Genomic DNA, 22084 nt, shown 5'->3' with positions numbered 1-22084 from the left:
TAAGATTTACCCCCCCCCTTTTTTTTTTTTTGCGGTACGCGGGCCTCTCACTGTTGTGGCCTCTCCCTTGCCGAGCACAGGCTCCAGACGCGCAGGCTCAGCGGCCATGGCTCACGGGCCTAGCCCATGGCACGTGGGATCTTCCCAAATGGGACACGAACCCGTGTCCCCTGCATCGGCAGGCGGACTCTCAACCACTGCGCCACCAGGGAAGCCCCTCCCCATTTTTTTGTATTGAGTTTTATCCTTTTCTTCTTGATTTTGTAGTAGTTAATTATATATGCTGGGTATGAGTCTTTCATGAGATATATATACATTAAAGATATCTTCTCCCAATCTGTGGATTACCCTTTCCCTTCTTAATGGTCTTTTGATGAACAAGTTTTGATTTTAATGAAATCCAACGTGTTATAATTTTTTTCTTTTATGAATGGTGCTTTTTGTGTCCTGTTTAAGAAATCTTTGCTTATCCCAAGGTTTTGAAGATCTTCTTCTGTGTTTCCTTCCAGAAGTTTTATAGTTTACTTTTCACTTTTAGGTTTATGATTTGTCTGGAATTACTTTTGTTCATGATGTAGGTAGGTGGTCAATATTAATTTTTTTTTCTGATACAGATATCCAATTGCTTCAGCATCATTTATCGAAAAGACCATCTCTTCCCACATCATATTGATGCCTTTGTTGTAAGTTAATTGACTGCATACATGTGGATTTAATTCTGGACTCCCTATTCTATTTCAGTGACCTGTTTGTCTATCCATAAGTATTGGCTTATGCCAGTACTTCACTGTCTGATTTACTGTAGTTTCATAGATGGTCTTAAAATCTGATCCATTCATTTTTGAGATGTTTTAGAAACTGTGATAAGGTACATTTGTTTGATTTAGGGGTACAACCATTTATTATAAAATGAAAAAAAATTTATGTATTTAATGGAAAGTGAATTAAACTTAGAATAAGCTAATTGTTTTATAGAGATAATTGACCTGTTTTTTAGGTTATGATAGGAGAGAATTAGCTTTGCAGAACCTTTGCTTTTAAAATGGCGTACTGATATCCCAAAGTTATGAAAAGATCGGAAAGATGGTTATTAAATGTGCAAAGTGCTGTATCATTGGGAAAGAGACTTAATAAGCTTTTTAAGCCATAGTTTATAAGCATGGTCTATTCTGCTTTGTTCTAACACTCTCTCTGCAGTAATATTTTCTTGTAGCCTTATCCCTGCATCTTCTAGTGGTCAGTAAACATCTATATTGTTTTTGGAAATTCAGAATTTTAAGCATTTGTATCAATTATAGTTCTAGCAGGAAACAGAAGATATACTCTGCTAGGATTTTAAAGAAAATTTAATGAAGTTCCTGTTTATAAACATATGATGGAAAGGGTCAAAGAAACCAAGATGGCACCTGAAGACTAGCAACAGCAGAAAATAGCAACCACCTCTAGGGCTGAAGCAGCAAGAAGAAATGTTGTTACAGACTTCCAGTGAGAACTAGAGACACAGAAGATGGGCTTCCTGACAGGAGCTATGATTGTAGAGGGTTGCAGCTTAAACCAAGGAAGGAGCCGGGAAATAAACATCCTGACCTCTTTCTTCTGCCATCTGATTTGCCTGCTCGTATCTCCCATTGGACAAGTCCAACCAGAAAACTATAAATGCAGTCTGCAAGGGTCAGTCTGCAAGGGTACAGCAGCAGGGAGAGAAAGGCCAAACATGTATCTGGATCAGCGGGGATGGTGGCAAACAAAATAACCAGCGCAGAATAGTTCGTTTTGACTGAAAATATGAGGGAAAGGTTTTTTTTTTGAATGTAGTAATGGTTTTCCATATGGCTTAGGTCTAAAATAGAGAAGTTTTGTTTTGGCCAGTCCAGCCAGATTTTTCTTTATAACATAGGGAAAGTACACACAGAACAAAAGTCATTTCTATTCAAGAAAAATTAGCTTACATGTAGTTCAGAAGAGTGTATGAGATCTAGCATAGCGAAATATCTTCATTGCCATTTATCATTTGAACATTTCTAAAATGTATCTTTCTCATAAATGATTTGAGAATTTTTTGCATTTTGCAATGACCATGAATATATTTAGAAGTAATATAAAATTACATTTTCCCTCTTATAAACTGTCATTTGTTCAAATGTCACATAACAGAACTATCCTATGTTAAGTAACATTTCAGTTGATGGTAATAGAGACTTTAAGCAAAACTTTTTGAAGTGTGCTTGTCATTTCCTTTTTTCCCAGTATGTGGAAATTTTTCAGTATTTCTTTTCACAGGGAAAGAGACGAGATAATGTGTCATGTTGTGTCTCAAAAATAGCATTTGAATATTTTAGTTCATCTACATCACACACTTTTCTGTACTACAATTATCTCTGACACAGATAATATTCCGGGAATGTTCAGTTCACATGTAAGCAGAAATATGACAGAAGGCTAAACTGAAATAGCAACTGAATTAGTTTATCATTTAAATTATATCTTTAAATACCTTTTACCTAGGTTCATGATGGTTCGTAGTGGAAAAAATGGTGACCTTCATCTTAAACAGATTGCATATTATAAACGAATTGGTGAATATCATCCAACTACACTGCCTAGTGAGAGAAGTGGCATAAGAAGAGCAGCAAAAAAATTTGCCTTCAAAGGTAAAATTAATGCCCCCAATTTTTAGTATAGAGTTTATATAGATGTTTCTCCATATGTAATTCCTTGTGGAATCCTGAGAATTTCTGTAGTAATTGGTCGTTGCTTAACAATTACCATTTAAATTGATAATGCCATTCAGTCAAAAGCAAAATAAAACTCATATTGAAGCTAACTGAAGGCCAGTAAGCGTGAAAAGGGCATTTTAAATCATAGACAGAAAATGATACCATGAACAAAACAAAACACTTACCTAAATTAATGTCACCTGCTTTTGTCCTCAGGTGATTCCTACTCTAGTGGTACACTTGTAAACATTCGTGTCACTCTCAATGAAGAACTTATTTGATGCCTAATATTGAAAATGTTGACAAAGTTAACTTACTCTACTTATTTCTGTGGTTCCTCCCTCTCAGTGCCATTAAATAGTCTCAGGATCATATTTATTTTTGAACTCCTAATCCCCCTGAATGAATTAAATATTTGAAAGACAGTAGAATATTTATCTTGAAAGGTTATGATAATTTTCCCCTCTTTCTCTTCCTCCTCCAAAGGGGAAGAGAAGTTTGGGATGAGATAAGCAAAGACATACAATCACCAGATGACTAAATGAATGTTGGTACTATTAATGGGAATTTTGCCTGTAGGTACAGAATCAGGCTTTTCTCAAAGCAGGTCAAGAAAATTCTAAGATAATAAATAAATACCTGCTTATTTTTCCCTGTGTACACCCCTTCCAGTAACTCCCTTAAGCTTAAGAACAGGCATACCTATTACATCTTAGACTAAAGAGGATTCATTCATTCATTTATTTAATCATTTATGCAACAAATGTTTACTGAGTTCCTCCTGTGTGCCAGTCACATTTTAGGCCTTGGGAACATGTTGATGAATAAGATAGATAACTCCTGCCCTTAAGTTGCTTACTTTCTAATTCAAGTAAGGAATGTTCCACTCAGCATGTGCTTAATTAAGCACACTAATAGCTTACTGGTGTATTTTGGAGTTTGAATAGCTACTCATCCACACTGGAGAATTAGCTATTCTCTTCCTGCCCTGATTACTTCCCAGCTGTAGACTCTTTCCAGGTGTCTCCAAAGGAAAACAACTGCCCTGAGGATTAAGGTTTGCCCACTTTCTTGGCTTTATGAACCCTATTTCCTACCCAAATCCTGAAAAACTTAAGAGAGGTGGTTGCTTACAAAAATACAGCTATGATGAAATGCTATTTTGGAAAATTCTATTCCAGAAGTTGCTTATCTGTACATAATTTATTTGCTAATTCCTGCCTTTTTTAGGAGGTGCCTGCTGCAAGTATTTTTCTAGTTTGATTACTCCCATAGAAGATAATTTTATACTCCCATATTTACCATGTGCTTTGGTGAACAAGCTAGCCCTACTTGTGTTGATAGCTACAAAACTATAGCGGCTAGTTCTACATATCTATTAGTAAGTGTAACAGCTGAGGACCTTTCAGATTGTATGGTAGCATCATCACAAATATTCTATATTAGAGGGAAAAGGATTTAACAAAAAAAACCTCATGGTTTGAAGATAAGGCTATGATTATCTTAAAACTATATAGATATCTAAAAATTTCAATTATATCTTTTTGGTATTTTTTTATTTCAGAAAAAAAGCTGTTTTATGTCGGAAAAGACAGAAAACAAAATCGTTTGGTAATTGTTTCAGAAGAAGAAAAAAAGAAAGTCCTAAGAGAATGCCATGAAAATGACACTGGAGCCCATCATGGCATATCCAGAACCCTTACTCTAGTGGAATCCAGCTACTATTGGACTTCTGTGACCAATGATGTCAAACAGTGGGTATGGCTTATGTATTTAGAATATTTTGAATAATGTCTTTGTAGTATATATCCAAAATTCATGTTTGCTCCAGATTAACTCTAGATATCACTTCTCATTAAGTACTTTTTGTCTGGGTAGTTTTTCTGCAAAACATTTAAAGGGAGTTTTATTTCCCTTCAAAAATCTTCTTTAAAATCACTGAAATATAATTTGAACTAGAACAAAACATTATTTAAATATTTGAAAATACTCTGTTTAGATAGATTATCTAGAACCAGATTTTCATCATTGAACTATCTTGTGTAGGCAGAATTTAAATGGGGCTGAAATTTCTTTGACCAAAAATTAATCATTACCTCTTTGATGGCAGTCATACAATCTTTTCTTGAGAGGAGAATATGTTCATTATAAGTCAGGCCCCATGTGTGTCTCCTCTTTTGTCCGTATATTGTCTTGACATAGAAAATGTCAAATATGGCAGAAACACCAAACCAACTAATTGCAAAATCAAGTTGTGAAGATAATGAAATTAGTCTGAGTTTTGTAACTTTATAACCCATTAGGACCTCAACTTCTTCTAATAGAAAATTCACCTAGGAGTTCTGGGATTCTTGCTGCTAGGTCAGTTGATCCCTACTCTTTCTAGTGTGCTCCATATAGCAAATGATAGAAATTCCTTAGTATGTATGTGAGAACCCGTTAATAATCGTAATAGTGCATTAAAAAGACTGTCATTTCAGGCATAAAGAATTAACACAACATTTAATTTAACTAAGTATCATTTGTGAGTCTGTGCAGGTATTCCAAAGACCTCAGTTTTTGTATTTGCCTTTAGAACCTGCCACACATTCCTTTACAGACATTCAATGAAATCTTTGTCACATCTTTATCATTTGAAAAATGATTTTGGGAAATAAGGTAATTTGTGATGAGAATTAGTTTAAGTTAGAAAAACTAGAAAATAAAAATTTTGATCAAAAGTAACTATAATGCAAAAAGACTGGTTTAAAAATTTTGTTCAGGACTTGGTTTGAAAGTAGTTTCCAAAGTATAATTCCAGAAATATGTTGAACAATGGCACCATCCATATGTTGATCAATTGATCTCATCTCACACAAATGAAAGCTCCATGACAGCATGGGCTTTGTTTTTGTTCATTCTCTTTTTCCAGGACCTAGTGGAATTTCTGGCATCTATAAATATTGTTTGAATAAAGTTATATTTTAATGAATATTATTGCATACATGAATGAATGAACTCAGTAGAGTGATAACTTTAAAAGAAAAATTTTTTTTGCTTATAGAAATTATATACTCACATACTGATTTAAAATGATAGCAAACATGTTTTAAGATCTATTCATTTAATAAATATTTATTGATTGTAAACCAGAATTATGTTCCATGTGAATAAAAACCCTTAAGGCAGTCATTGAATAGTAGTAGCAAGTAATATTTGCTTATATTCTGAATAGGTTTTATTTTATTATGAGAATAGTCCAAAAGTTTCTCCTTCAAAACACAAAGTACCTATCAACCATTTCAAAGTTCAGATTTATAAGACTGCTTTTATTATATTGAATATATTAACATTTGTATACTTTTCTTTATTGTATGCCTGTTTTATAGGTATATGCTTGTCAGCATTGCCAACTGGCAAAAAATACGGTTATTCTAGCACCTAAACAGCATCTTCTCAAAGTGGAGAATCCATGGAGTATAGTTACTGTTGATCTGATGGGCCCTTTTCATACAAGCAGCAGAAGTCATGTATATGCTATAATCATGACAGATTTGTTCACAAAATGGGTTGTGATTTTGCCTCTTTGTGATGTTTCAGCATCAGAAATTTCTAAAGCTATTATCAATATATTTTTCTTATATGGACCTCCTCAGAAAATAATAATGGACCAAAGAGATGAGTTCATTCATCAGGTAAGACAAACTAGTTAGATCTAGGAGCATATTTTACTCACCTTTCAGTGAGCAGCACAACTTATATGGTACTTAATAAGTTTAGAAAATTCCTACAGATATAGAGGTTTAATATTGTATAGTACAAAGGTAGTTGGACTGGAAATTAAGGATTTTAATAGTTACTATGCCACTAAGTAATTGTAAACCTGTCTTTAGTTTTCTTCAAAGTAAAATGAGGCGGTTGGACCAAAGAGTCTTTTTTTGCTTCTAGCTTAAAAATTCTGTGATTGATATGTAGAGGGAGAATTGACTAAATGGAGAAATACAGTCATGCTTGTGAATGAGAAATTCAATATTGAAAGATACCAATTTTTCCCAAATCAAAATTAATTTATATGTTAATGTATTTCTAATCAGCATTAAAAAGGAGGGAGAATTTTCCCTTGCCCTGGCCATTATCCGCATTAAAGTTAACCTGAAAGAATAAGTGGACAGGAATACATACAAAAATTCTAAAAAAGGAATATAACTACTATACTTAAGGCATATTATTAAATTTTTATAATTGACAGGGTACTGGTGTAAGAAAATAACCAGACTGTCTAGGTTCACGGCACCTTTGATATCTCAGTCCAAAAGAAATACCTAAAATGATACTTATCAAATAGTTAGGGCTTGTGCCAAGGGGTCCCTAAGGTTATCTCCAGGTTTTATAATTCACTAGGAGGACTCAGCAGATGTTCATACTATGGCTAAGATTTATTATAACTAAAGGATACAAAGCAAAATCAGCAGACAAAAGGCTCATGGAGATAAGTCCAGGGGAAACTAGGAACAAGCTTCTAAGACATCCTCTCCCAGTGTAATCACACAGGACATGCTCAGTTCTCCCAGCAGAGTTACAGCAACCCATGTAAATTGTTGTCTACCAGGGAGGCTCACTAGAGACTCAGTGCCTAGGATTTTTACTGGGAGCTGATCACATAAGCACCAAAAATTCTAGATTCTCAAAAGAAAGAAGGTGTTCAGCATAAGCCACCTTGATTGTATAAACAGTTTTGGCACTTTGAGCCACCCTTAATCAGTTAGGGAATGGTGGAAACCCGCACGAAATCCAAGGTCCTAGACACCAGCCAAGGGCCAACTTTGTAAGCAGGACTTTCACAGGATAGCAGCCTTAGTTCTGCTATGTTAACTCTTTTTCTGCACAGGTCCAAACAACTTAGTATTTATATCCTAACCACTTAGCCATTTAAAAAAATAGTAGTCATAAATTGAAAGAAATAATATTTTCATTTCATTCATTTCATTTCATTTCATTTTCATTTCATTCTTAAATAACCACAGTTAGTTACTAATGGGATGTGTATACCTGTTTACCACTGCTAAGCTTTTCAAACTTTGGAATCAGTTTGGACACTGCCATCCTCATTTCCTGTTTTGCATTGATTTTTATACAGTCATTGCTTTTTATCATAGCGCCTGTCAAAAAACAGTTCTGTAAAGAAACATCATCAAAAGGAATGTAGTCTGATCTATTGTTGAAACCATAAACTACCTTAAGCTAGTAGTTTTCAAGGTGTCCAACAGATGTTAAGGAGGCCCTTTGGCACAGAGTTTAGTAACCATGTTTAAAATGATAGAGCTGGTATCATAAATGAGTGGAGTTAGGGAAGGATTATTTAATAAATTTAATTTAATTAACAGCATAGATAACAATTTTCTAGTTATTTCTATAATATGATTTTAGAATTACTGCACACCAAAATTGTTTTCAGGTAAATTAAAAAAATTTTTTTTTAATTGAAACAAAAAAATACAATTGACTTTTTTTTTTTTCAATCTCTAGAGACTGAGTTAACTTTCCAAGCTTAGGGAATAGTGGCATAAATTTAAATGGAAAAATCACCAACTTTGGCTGTTTAAAAATTAGAAATTTATATGTGGTAAAATCACCAAAATGTACAGGCCAAGAAATAGGCCAAAAAAATAAAGCACATTCATGCAGGAAAGGGCTAATGCCTTTATTATAAAAGATTCAAACAAATTAAAAAATTTAGTCAATGGCAGAAATGTAATTCACAAGAGGGAATAAAAATAATAAATATGGAAAAATGTTCAAACCCAATAGTAATGAGTAATGTAAATTAAGACCATTTTTTGTTTATCTAAATCAAGAAAAATAGTAGTAATACCAAAAATACCAAATAGACTACAGATAAAATAATATAGCCTTACATTACAGGTAGTATAGCAACTTGAAACTAACTCTTGTAAAGCAGTCTGCCAAAGGTCCAGTAAGAGCCATATATATATATATATCTTGGTGAACGATCCTATTTCTAAGAATTCTAAGGCGATTATCCAAAGTATAGAAAAATAGCTCTTTTACGATATTATTTACCACAATGCTATGTATATTAACGAGAAACAGGAAATGACCTAAATATCCAAATAAAGGAAGTGTTTCAGAAAAACGTCAAGCCCCATGATGAAATATTTTGTAGTCATTAAAAATGTTTACAAGAAAAGGAAATAACATGGACACTGATTAAAACATGTTCAGTTAAAACTCTGGGTAAAAGATTTTATTACATACATTATGTATACATATTTTACACAGATAACTATGTAAAAAATAGATGTAAAGAAACTAAAATAAAAATTTATATGGTTAACCATGGAGTTTTTAAGAGTAATGAGATTATAGGTTTTTTCCCTTAACTTTTCAGTTTATATGTTATCATTATGTTGTTTTTATAACTATTAGTGATTAAAATATACATAATCATCTGTTGTTTTGTGATATAAATTACTACTGCTTAGCAATAACTAGTTCTCCTAGCCTTCCAAACATAGACGACTGTCCTAGCCTCTTTCAGGTGGGCAAGCCCAAGTAACACATCTGGGCAAAGAAGTTGAATGGATGAATGTGTGCCCCTTTCAGCCTGAGGTATTGAAAACTTCATCCTCAATTCTTCCTTCTCCCAGTCTTATTCTGTCTCTGGAGAATTAACTGCATATTTCAGATATTACCCTAAAGGGTAGTGGATTTTCTCTCATCCAGGATTTCTGAGGCACCTAGGTGCTTTGGAGAGACACCCTGACCTACAGCTGACCTTGTCTGAGCAAGTAGTAAAATTTTTGAGTTAAACCACTGAGCCTTGAATGTGTTTTGTAACTGCAGTATAATATTGCCTACCTTGACTGACATAGCAGTGGTCTGCAAAATGAGGTGTGCAAGACAATCTAGTTTGTAGGATGACAATATTAGAACTTTTGTTTATAATTTTTATCTAATAAATAAGAAAGAAATGAAGCTTTTACTAATAATATATAGAGATTCATAATAGCATCCTGAGTCAACAAAGCAGATGATTGTGTGTCGCACATGGTACGGGAAGGTATCTTGGGAAAAAAGTGAGAATCTGCAACATGTGGGAGTCCATAGTGGTTCCCTCACTCATTCTTTTGCTTTAGCAGCAGTAATTAAATTTATGGATATTGTCCAGTTTTTGCCAAACTACCCTTCATAGAATAACTAGGTGGCTTAATTTTCTTGCAGTGAAACAAGATCATACGAATCATGCAATCACCTTTCAACCACAGGAAAATGATAGAGCTGACACAAGTAACTTCTAGTACTAGCTCTTTCACAGATACATTAACGATATAAAAATAAATGTGGACTAATCAGATCTGATAGGAAATTGGCCACCAAAACTCAAAATTATCAAGAAATCTATTTGAAATATTGTCTTACTTTTACCTTTATTAATGAAAAGCCTCATCCTAAATGCATATAGTACTTCAAGATACTAGGTAATGACAATATGAAACCATTATGAATCACCAGCAGTCTTTCCAGTCATGTTTAAAGTCATATGATGTATACATTATTGGTACTATGTATAAAATAGACAGCTGATGGGAACATACTGTGTAGCACAGGGAACTCTACCTAATGCACTGTGATAACCTATATGGGAGGGAAGTCCAATAGAGAGGGGATATCTGTATGTGTATGGCTGATTCATTTTGTTGTGCAGTGGAGGCTAACACAACATTGTAAAGCAACCATACTCCAATAAAAATTAATTTTAAAAATAAAAAAATAGTCATATGATAATCCAAGACTTTGAAAATTTTACCAAAAGTAACAATAAATGTTTATAAGCCTCTTTTATGAGGTTTAACAAAAAAAATAAAAATCACATGTGATTAAGAAAATTTGTTCTTTTTGCTGTGATTTATATGGCTTAAATATTATACAGCAGGCATAATCGTGACAAAATAAAATGGGTTTTTTTGTCAGCATATACTGACATAGGAAACACTGCTAAAGTATTGAAATAAGATTTAGAACATTATACACAATGTGGGAGGTTTATTATAAAGTTGATGAAAGTACAGATGTTTCTAACATATCTCAGCTTAGAGCATTTGAGTATTTGCTAAATTGTTTCAATAAAATACACAAAGACCTTTTTATAAACCTGTGAAGAAAAGAGAATTAACATTTGTAAAGGAAAAATTATTTCTTTAATTTTAAAAATGTGTCTTATGGAAAACTAAAATTGTGACCACTAATGGAATGTCTGGTTTGATGGGGAGAAAAAAAGGCTCTTGGGTTAAGGATATCTAGGTAGCATCTCACAAATGGATTCACTGGATCAGTTCTAGGCAACCTCTTCAAGTTGAAGCCTTTTCCAAAAGTCAGTCATTTTTAAAACCATTAATTATGACCTCAGATTGAGGCTGACCCAAATAATACCTATTTTCTGGGATTTCTTTTAGATTACTTTTGATTTAAAAGGAGGTGGCCTAACATATATACAGTGGAATATTACTCAGCCATAAAAAGAAACAAAATTGAGTTATCTGTAGTGAGGTGGATGGACCTAGAGTCTCTCATACAGAGTGAAGTCAGAAAGAAAAACATACCGTATGCTAACACATATATATGGAATCTAAAAAAAAATGGTTATGAAGAACCTAGGGAAAGGACAGGAATAATGACACTGATGTAGAGAATGGACTTGAGGTCACGGGGAGGGAGAAGGGTAAGCTGGGACGAAGTGAGAGAGTGGCACAGACTAATATATACTACCAAATGTGAAATAGATAGCTAGTGGGAAGCAGCCACAAAGCACAGGGAGAACAGCTCGGGGCTTTGTGACCACCTAGAGGGGTGGGATAGGGAGGGTGAGAGGGAGACGCAAGAGGGAGATGTGGGGATATATGTATATGTATAGCTGATTCACTTTGTTATAAAGCAGAAACTAACACACCATTGTAAAGCAGTTATACTCCAGTAAAGATGTTAAAAAAAAAAAGGCGGCCTTCGTTAGTACATATATTAGGTAGGAATTGTATTCCACTGTGAGTAACAGAGAACCCTTCTCTTCCCTCCAATATATAAACTCCAATAGGAGTTTATTTTATACTTAGGGAAAAGAAAGCCAGCCTCTCCAGGGTTGGAAGGGTAACTCTGAATGTCATTGGGAACCCATGCTTCTAGCATTCTGTTCCACCATCTTTGAGATGTGACTCTCAATCTTATGCTTACAATATGGCATGCCACAAATTCTACATTTCTGGCAGAAAGAAGGGGGAGGTTAATGGGCAAAAAAAGCTAGAACTAGCTGAGTCTGCCCAACAACTTTCACTTAAATCTTTTTGGCCAGAACTATATCACTACCCCACTACTATATCACTACTATCTGACTACCCCAACGAAAAATAATAAGAAAAAATAGTTTGAGGTGTAAATAAGGTAGGAAAAATAAGTTAACAGGCTTATTCTTAGAAGTTTTCTAAACTCATTTTGACTTATTAGGCCCTGCCCATAATAAATATAACAACAAAAATAATAGTAACATTAAGAGTTATAAAGTGCTTACTACTTGCCAAGCACTGTTTTAAGTGCCTTATAAACATTTATTCATTTAATCCTCAAGAGAGTCGTGGGTAGGATTTTCCTCATTTTACAGATGAAGAAACTGAGTACACAGAGGTTTGGTGATTTGGCCAAGGTCATGTAGCTGTCAAGTGGATTATGTTAACTGTGTTTGAGAAACTGTCTACTGAATTAAAATGTTATCTGAACTCAGAGTTAGTGTTAAATTCTGTTCTTCCATTTCCTTGCTGTATGTGTGTGTCTGGCAAGGCACTTAACCTCCCAGAGCTTCAGCTGCTTATCTTTAAAATGGAGTTAATATCTCATAAGATTTTTGTCATGTATAATGACTGTAATGTAAAGCATCAGCACATAGTAAGGACTCAATAAATGGTAGTTACTCTTTTAAACAAAATATGTATGTTTTCATAAAGACTGGCTATGGTCAAGGAAAAGGCAAGATTCAAATTCTTTTGCAACCTTTCAATCCAGGGAAAAATAAAATACAGATTTTAAAATCAGCTTTGTTTTTTATATGTTTTTCAGATCAATGTAGAACTGTGTGAATTGTTTGGTACAAAGCAAATTGTAATTTCTCATGCCTCCCAAACTATTAATCCAACTGTAAGTACACATAGCACAATCAAAACATTTCTTTCCAAACACTGTGCTGACTACCCAAACAACTGGGATGATCACCTAGCAGCTGTTTCATTTGCCTTCAATGTTACTCACTCGGTATGTACCTTTTTATAATCTGTACTTGTGAATTATGACTATTTCTTGGCTACATAAATGTTTTATTACAAATTGTTGTTTATTTTTCTTAATAGGAACCTACGAAAAATACACCGTATTTTCAAATGTTTAATAGAAATCTTTACATGCCTGAGACTTCAGATATTCTTCGTGAAGTGGATGGTAATAATACAAGTATGTTTGCCAGAATTCTAGGTGCAATTAAAGAAGCTGATAAAGTAATGGAGAATAAGACAACTTCAGCGGGCCAGGTGATTCTATCTAATAGAAAAAAACTCTATAATCTAAAAATCTATAAAGTGATTTTTTTTTAAATTTCAGCATACACTCACATACCTATGATATACCCTAAAACCAATTTTTTTCCATTGAATTCTGCATGTTTTGATTAAACAGTATGTTTATTAGCTATGAAATTCTGAGAGACATTACTAGGAAAACTATGTGTTTTGGAATCAAGGTAGAGCTGAATTCAAATCCCTGGTTTTGCTTTCTAGTTGTTTAACTTGGGCATGTTACTTTATCTCATATTACTTTATTTTCTTTATAAAGTTGAGGTAATAATACTGACTTTGAAATATTGTTTTAAAAAATTAAGTGGGATTCTTGCCTAGCTTTCAGTAGCATCTCAATAAGTAATCTTTTTATTATAATATTATCTGTATATACCTTCAAGAAACTCTAGCTCTTTCATCCCTTTGTTCTTTTTTTTTTTGTTTTTACACTTGCAGATGGAGAACAACAGTTTTGATGAACTAAATAAAAGCAAAATCATTGTTAAAAAGAAACCAAAGCAATTAAATCCATTTCAACTAAAAGTGGGTCATGAAGTTTTAAGACAAAGGAAAAACTGGTGGAAGGATGGTCGTTTCCAATCTGAATGGGTTGGTCCTTGTGTCATAGACTATATTACAGAAAATGGATGTGCTGTTCTGAGAGACAACACTGGGACAAGACTTAAAAGACCCATTAAAATGTCCCACCTCAAGCCCTATGTAAGAGAATCCAGTGAACAAGGTAAATATCTGTCACTTCTCTACATTTTTACTTTCTTTGAATGAAGAGAGAAGTTAAAAATATAAGAAATCTCACCCGCCCCGCACCCCTCCTTTGGTTAGTTTTTCTTTTCCCTTCTCATTTTTATAAAATTTTGTACAGTATTGGAGCCCAGGTAGTCTTTTTTATAAGCATGTGTCTTCTGGAACTGTCAGGTTTGTAAGAGATTTTATCTTGATTTCTAGTGTAATTTTCACACACTTTCCCACAGTTCATGTGGGAGACACTGAATGTGTTTCACAGAAGGAAGAATTATATCTTCATTATTTTCACTTTCAGAATATTTTGTCACTTTTAGCATGAAATGATAGTAACTAAGATAAATAATGCCAAAAACAAACATACTCTCTAGAATTCTGTTGTGAGATAAATATATTAGGGGACATTTTAAAATGTGATTAATTTTTAATGTTGCATCTTAGTCACAGTCATGGTGGATGCAGGGGAGGGTGAGAGTGGGAGATACTCAGAATGCTATAAAGTGCCATTATAAGAAGAGGTAAATAGCACACTGGACAAGGTAATACTTGCCTCAAAATGTGATTACGAATAGTCAAGATATCCTGATCTTCTCTAACCCTTTCTTTCATAGACTGGAGCTAAATGACATGGCTTTCAGATTAAGTCCCACTTTATGTCCTATTTTATGTGCTCCTTAGAGTTTCTTTGGAGTGGATAACTTAGAGGGAGTGAATTGGTACCTTAGCTAGTTAATTTTGTTTATTCTATAAAGAAAGATAAAGCATCAGTATTATTTGAATCTGAGTAGCAGTTAAGGAAGATACAATTTAGTACAATTTTAAACAATATAAACAACTGAGGTATTTAACAAGCTTAAGTAAATAATAATTACAAAAATGATGATAATAGATAACCCTCTTTCTTAGGATATGAAGCCCTTGGGGCTGCTTTGTAATAGCTCAACTCTGTTTCTGATCTGGGTCACAACTCTCATGTTAAAAGCTCTGAGTACCTTCCTTTCTGCTTATGGCAGAACCAGTTGCTCTAGTAGCAAACTTAGCTTGGACTGTTCCAATTCAGAAAGCTCACAGTACCTTCATTCTCGTTGTTAGAAGATAAGCACATTTATTCCTTGTGCCTCCTCTTAGTTCTAAGCTGCCCTTTATGATTTCTCCTTTCTGCAAGTTAAGTAGGGACAAAAGATTATACAGGTGCATGTTGTCCTTCCTTCTTCTTTTGATTTTCCCTTTAATCTTTGGTGTTCAGGACTTGCTCCCTTCTAATGTGTTAACCTTCCTTAATTAATACAAAATTTCTGCTTAAAATGTTGCTGTATCAGGATCTGTTTCAACATTTTGCAATTTGCTCTTGCTGGAGAATTTCTTAAGGAGACCTAACATTTTGCTACTGCTGAATATTTCAGAATCCAATTGAATAGAACAATTTCTAAACAGAGGCAGTACAATTATTGCCTCATGCTTGAATTCTCTGCAGATTATTCTTCCAGTAATACAAAGGAAATTGCAGTATTAGTACTAGTGTATACATATAAGGAACCTGAGATTAATGGGTAAAGTTGTTTTTTCTTATTAATCAAAGGAAGTACTAATCTAGCTATCCTAGAGTCTGGTTCTTGTTTACTCTTTGGTCCGTTTTTGTCTGTTTTTCTTATTTGTAGAAAATTCAAAATAAATGTGATTTCTATCACATATTTTCCTGAAAATCTTCACCTCAAAAGCTGATTTTAAAGAGTCTTTGAATTTAAACTGAATTTAAACCAAACAAAATGTCTTTGAATAGTCATCCCATTCTTTTGACATAAATTTGAATAAGGTATAGCCAAAAGAACTATGAATTTGTCTGCATTGTTTCTCTTACCAGCATTGAGATTTCATAGCTGTATTAAAGTTCACTGTACAAAGCAGATATGCTTCCATTGCGAACTTATCCATTCTTATCTAGAACATAATGTTGAGGGAGCACATTCAGTACTAGGTTGACATTGCTATTTTAAGTAGGCCTATTTGCCTTTTTGTCTAGTTCAGTGCCAGGCACCTTTTCAAGACTAAGTATTTTAACAAGAAATTTTTTGACATACCATAGTGTCTCTTCATAATCGTAATGTTTCCCTTTGAAAGGAAAAATGTTATTGACCCATTATTCTATCTGACATAGATTTTGAGTAGTTTTGTTCTGAGTGGGAATTATTGTGATCAGTTTGTGTCTGCCTCCCCTAAAGGCTTTGGTATGATTGCCCTTCACAATTTGTGAAATGGTTTTTATTCTTTTATAAGTTTCCTATTGCTGCCGTAACAATTTACCACAAATTTAGTGGCTTAGAACAACACAAGTTTATTATCTTACAGTTCTATACTTAGAAATCCAATGTAGGTCTCGTTGGGCTAAAATTGAGGCATTGGCAGGGCTATGTTCCTTTCTGGAGGCTCAAGAAGATGGTGTTTCTGTGCATTTTCCACCTTCTAGAGGCTGTTCCCATTGCTTGGCTGTGGTCCTCTTCCTCTATCTTAAAAGCCAGCAGTGGGGGTAGAGTTCTTCTCACATTTATTACATCACTCCATCCTCCTATTCTTCCTTCCCCTTCCACATTTAAGGACTCTTATACTTGGGCCCATCCTGATAATCCAGGATAATCTCCCTGTTTCTCCCTGTTGGTTGGTTAGCAACCATAATTCTATCACTACCCTAAGTCTCCTTTGCCATGTAAGGTAACGTAATCACAAGTTTCATGAATTAGTACATGGCTATCTTTAGGGGTCCGTTATTCTGCCTACCACAATTATGGTCTACATTCGCAAAACAAAATAAAGCTTAGTCCCTATATTAGTATCAAGCCCATGAGCTTGACTTTATTATTAATACACAGTCATCAGTTGGTATCCACAGGGGATCAGTTCAAGGAGCCCTGTGGATACCAAAATCCGCTCATGCTCAGGTCCCTTACATAAAATGGCATAGTACAGTACCCCCAACCTTTATCCCCTACCCCACCCGCACATCCATGGATACGAACCCTGGGATATGGAGAGCCAACTGTAGTTTTAGCAAAGCAGCTCCCTTTGACCTCTAATTATGTAATCTCAAAATTAAAAGTCATTCAGTTCTCTGTGTTAGTATTGGTTATCTATTATGACAATTATGTGTTATGTATCAAATTGTAGTTATTTGTTATTTTATCATAAGAAAAGATGTACTAGTATGGCAATACATTTGTAATAGTTTTAGGATATCAGGCCATGTATAGGATTAGTCAAGACACCTCACTTCACAATAAGAAAATTAATTATTCTGAAACCTTGTACTTTCTTTCTATTTGAAAAAATAAATTAATCCAATCACTCAGACTTTTCTGAGGCTTTGGTTTTAACTTATTTTTCTCCCTAGGGAAATTTTAATACTCTTAATCTCATTTTTTTTCTCCTTAAAACTAAATAAGAAAAAGTGTGTCAAAACTGCTGATAACACCTTCCTGAAATGTCTTGAAAATACCTCTGCTTCTAAGAAACTAAAGACTTAAGTATTCAGTCCAGTCAAAACCGAAATAATGCTTTCATCAAACATGTCATAATAGTAACTAAATAAATAGAATGAGAAAATTAAAATAATTAAATTCTATCGTGTAATGTGACTGAGTAGAAAAGTCCTTTAATACGGTTTTGTTTGTTTATTTCTCTGTCTTTTTATCTTGGGTGCAAAAACTTATCTTGTTCTTTTCTGTATCCCTAACTCAGGACTGTTCTAGATCAGTACTGTCCAATGGATATGTAATGCAAAAACTATGTAATATAAAATTTAAAATTTTCTAGTAGCCATGTTTAAAAAGTAGGTGAAAAAAATTTTAATAATATATTTTATAGTTACCCAGTATATTTAAGATAGCATTATTTATTATCTATCTAAGATAGATTATTTCAACATGTATGTAAGGCCTCAAAAATCTCTTTCTGGTAAGTCTTTGGTAATCTTTTTCGAAGTTAAAGAGCATTTCTCTTGGGTCCACTAGATTTAGAACATAGTAGGAATTGAAACATATTTGACCTTTATTAATGAATGAGAATTTTGTTTTTTCCTACACAAAGAAGGCTTGAAATCTCCAGAGTAGTTTTCAATTGCATATAGAGTGATTTGTGTAGAATTTGCTGAGTATAATCTTTATTCTCTACAGTTTTATCACACTAAGTTACTTTAAAGTTTATTTAAAAGAAAGTGTGTGTGTGTGTGTGTGTGTATGTATATTCAGATATATATTGGTTACTTTCATATAGAAGCTGTCCTCTTACAAACAGGTGAGGTTGGTAAAGTCCATTTGTTTCTAAGTCTACTGTAATTAGGAGGTGCTTACGCTCAAGGTCTTTGAATGCATTTGCAGGAAATCAAAGTGATAACTTCTAAGAGCTTTACATCTATCCATAGTTTCCCTGTTGATACATGTTTACTGGACATATTTTACTACAATAGACCCGCTTTCTGTATGCAAAAAAATTTTTGAGACAGAAAACTTCCTTCATCAAAGATCTCTGCAAAGATCCAATTTGGAAATACTTTAAATGCTATATTGTAGCTGCTGTCACTAATACATTGCAGCAGTGTACCCTGAACTTATGAAATTCTTCATGGCTTATTAGAAAAATTTCATCAGCAACATTTTTACCATATCTAACCTTTTTAAGTTCTCTTTTAAATTACAACCTATCTTTCTCTAGTATTAACAAGCTAATAGCAGACTTTGATGTTGAAGCTCTAGCAACACATTCTAAAAGTGTTTCAATTTCACTGATCATTTTTTCTTCTTTCCTGCTACTCTTGGGCATAGCACTTCTCATGGGTTGCATGATTTTTGTATCTTTCAGACTTGTTCTCTTGTTCAGCAATACATCCCCTACTAACATACAAAAATCATTTTCTTATCACCTTCAATTACCCATACTTTTATTTCCATCATAAGTATGTATATCTTCTTAACAGCCTTTTCAATCTAATTACTACTTTTGCATTAATAAGAATTGGTGGGGTTAAACTTAGAAAGCCTCTCAAAACTAAAATACCAACTACACTTTGCCTAATGAAGAAGTAAATGGGCAAAACTAAATGTCCATACAAGCCCAAGTCTACTTATGCCATTGTTGGGAGAGAGCATAGCTTTATTGGATCTTTTTTTTAATATTCTTTTTTTTAAGTTTATTTATTTGTTTGTTTATTTATTTTGGCTGCGTTGGGTCTTCGTTGCTGTGTGAGGGCTTTCTTTTAGTTGCGGTGAGCGGGGCCTACCCTGTTGCAGTGCGCGGGCTTCTCATTGTGGTGGCTTCTCTTGTTGTGGAGCATGGGCTCTAGGCACGCGTAGTTGTGGCTCACAGGCTCTAGAGTGCAGGCTCAGTAGTTATGGCACACGGGCTTAGTTGCTCTGCGGCATGTGGGATGTTCCCGGACCAGGGCTCGAACCCATGTCCCCTGCATTGGCAGGCAGATTCTTAACCACTGCGCCACCAGGAAAGTCCTGTTTGATCTTTTGATGTTTGTAAATTTAAAGTTCATAAATGTGTAACTTATAGGGTTGGAATAGATTCAGTTAGCTTTTCACATATTAGTATGAGGATGGGTAGGGTGGAATAATGTTCTGGGATATATTACCAAATTTATCTGCTCTGAGAAACTTTCATTGATCTCTAATCTAAATGGATAATTAATGTTCCTTTTGCTATTTATTGGACTTAAAATTTGAGGATTCTTTAAGGTATTAAAATCTTTAAGAGAATCTGTTAATGTTTTGGGAGAAAATCCAGAAAGAGAAGGCAGGGGTCCAGGAAGTTAATCAGCGGCGGTGGAATAGTTCTTTGTTGTAATGAATTAAAATATTATGTAGGGAGAAATTCTTTTATATAATTAACCTTTATTTATAAAGATGATGCTACTTTGCCATGTGTTTTTCATATTAAGCATTTTTTTCCTGATAGTGATGATAAATTTGCTCAAAATAGAATGAAATGCTGACAGGGAAGATTCCTCGTCTCATTTTAGTATGGATTTAGCTACACCTTTTAAGAGGTCATGAGCATTTTAATATTAAATTAGACTTAAGTAAGCTAAGCTTTTTAATCTAATTCGTTGTAGCCTGCCTACTTTCACATTCCTATTATATAAGCCTGATTCTAGGAACTTAATCTTCATTTTAGTTTATCATTTCATATTGTGACAATTTAATATTATTGCCCTGATATGGATTCTATAAAGACCAGAGAATTATCTAAAGTTGTAAATGTAAGTATTTAACAATTCCATTTGTTAAAACATCTTTCGAGATGTTAATTCACCCAGAAATGCTTTGCAGAAGTATATTAAGAATATCATCAATATCAAAAATATAGTTTTATAACTTTCGTTTTTAATCTATACCATGATTCTCAGCCCCTCACCCACACCTACCACCCCCTCCACCCACACCTACCAAACACAGGTCAAGAGAATACTCTGTAATGGCCAAATGGGAAAAGAATCCAAAAAAGAGTGGATATATGTGTATGTATAACAGATTCACTTTGCTGTATACCTGAAACTAACACAACATTGTAAATCAACTATACCCCAATAAAATTTTTTTTTAAATCCTGTAAAAAAAAAAATCCCTTTATATTATTCCTTTTTTTTTTAATTGGAAAAAAAAAGTTTGGCTCTTTTAAAGTCCTTGATCTTTCCTGAATTCTGTATGTATGCACTGTCAAATTCATATGTCATTTTATTCATTCTTTGACATATTTATTTAGGAGATACGAGAACCCACCAGAAATTAATCTTGATAGTTAATTTGTATTACTTGGAATTTTGTTCCTCATTTAACATTATTTAATTTTAAAGTGGTTTAATTATAATTCTAAAAGGCAAACTTATGTTTCTTCTTTCAGACAGTCTTTATCTCTTACAAGGTTCAGTAGTGGCAGATCATGACTACATTGGAATGCCTGAAATTTCAGTTGGAGCATACCAAGCAAATATTCTGGTAGAAGATGCGACTATTGGAGTAGTCGACAATGAATTACTGACATCAAGCAAGGATCGTGAACTGTTAGAATATAGAAATGCCAAAATCTCTCCCTTGATAGAAGATCATAGTACTCTTGAAAAGCAGACTTTTAGTCTCTTGGACTCTTCAAACCAAGTCCTTGAGTACTTAAGTTAGTGAACACCAAAATTCATTTAAAGTGCTTGTTTAGAAAGTATATCTCCTTGAATCTTGTTATCTTTTCCATTCAAAAAGGTTATTTAGAAAAAGTATCTTGACAAACTCTTAATGACTAAATCCTGAAGATTTATTTTATAACTATTTATTTATCTAAAGTTGTGCCTCATTTGAATGTCAGTGCATATATATATATATATATGCAAAGGAAGTATATTACATAGATGTCATTTTTTCTTCTAAAAAGAGAACAGGCAAAGCATGCTTGCTTCTTAGGAAGTAAACTAAATTCTAGCTCAAAACTTTGTTTGATATTGGTACCATGTTTTCAGTTTTAATTTTTTTTTTAATGTTCCCCCCTTTTAAAAAATGTTTGAACTACCTAGAATTGCATTAATAAATATTTATTAAATGTGATAAATGAAACCTCTTTCTGTGTCATTGGAACGTCTAAAAACAATATTGTAGGAAAAAATTTAGAGTTGTTTAATGGGCTCTTACAGTGTATTGGTAAGTTCACCTTGTTAGACAGGCTCAGGATTAGGATCTGAAACTATATATTGGTTTGAAAACATTTGTGCATTTCCATAGTATATATTAAAGTCAGAAGCATCCATTAATAAGATTTTTTCTTCAGCCTTAAGTAAATAATAATTATAAAATAACTGATATCAAAGATTTTAAACTATAATTTCTATGATAGTTATAACTTTGCTCAACAAATATTTGTTATAAAGCACTTTGAAGAATACTGTGGGAAAAATAAATGCTGTGTGTGGCTTGTCCCCAAGAGAGACATACAGTCCAGTAGGGAATATAGATCATATAAGCCATGTACAACAGTAGT

General features: G+C 33.7%; 1 protein-coding gene across 3 annotated transcripts in view; it reads left to right on the top strand.

Annotated features, from left to right (window-relative positions):
- Positions 1–21657, top strand: part of GIN1 (gypsy retrotransposon integrase 1) — a 28664-nt gene extending 7007 nt beyond the window's left edge. Inside the window, exons 2-9 of one of the 3 annotated variants that reach the window (XM_030848838.3) lie at positions 615–683; positions 2506–2651; positions 4282–4475; positions 6086–6391; positions 12819–13010; positions 13106–13282; positions 13763–14048; positions 20963–21657. In XM_030848838.3, coding sequence (XP_030704698.1) covers positions 673–683; positions 2506–2651; positions 4282–4475; positions 6086–6391; positions 12819–13010; positions 13106–13282; positions 13763–14048; positions 20963–21237 — 1587 coding nt within the window. In that variant the 5' untranslated portion in view covers positions 615–672 and the 3' untranslated portion in view covers positions 21238–21657. Of the gene's footprint in view, positions 1–614; positions 684–2505; positions 2652–4281; positions 4476–6085; positions 6392–12818; positions 13011–13105; positions 13283–13762; positions 14049–20962 lie in introns of those variants that run through there. The other 2 variants (XM_030848846.3, XM_030848860.3) reach the window with 2 other exon arrangements.
- Positions 21658–22084: the final 427 nt, after the last annotated feature.

This window comes from Globicephala melas, chromosome 3, assembly GCF_963455315.2.
Source record: "Globicephala melas chromosome 3, mGloMel1.2, whole genome shotgun sequence".
Taxonomy (NCBI): Eukaryota; Metazoa; Chordata; class Mammalia; order Artiodactyla; family Delphinidae; genus Globicephala; species Globicephala melas.
This window is presented reverse-complemented; position numbering and strand designations above follow the sequence as displayed.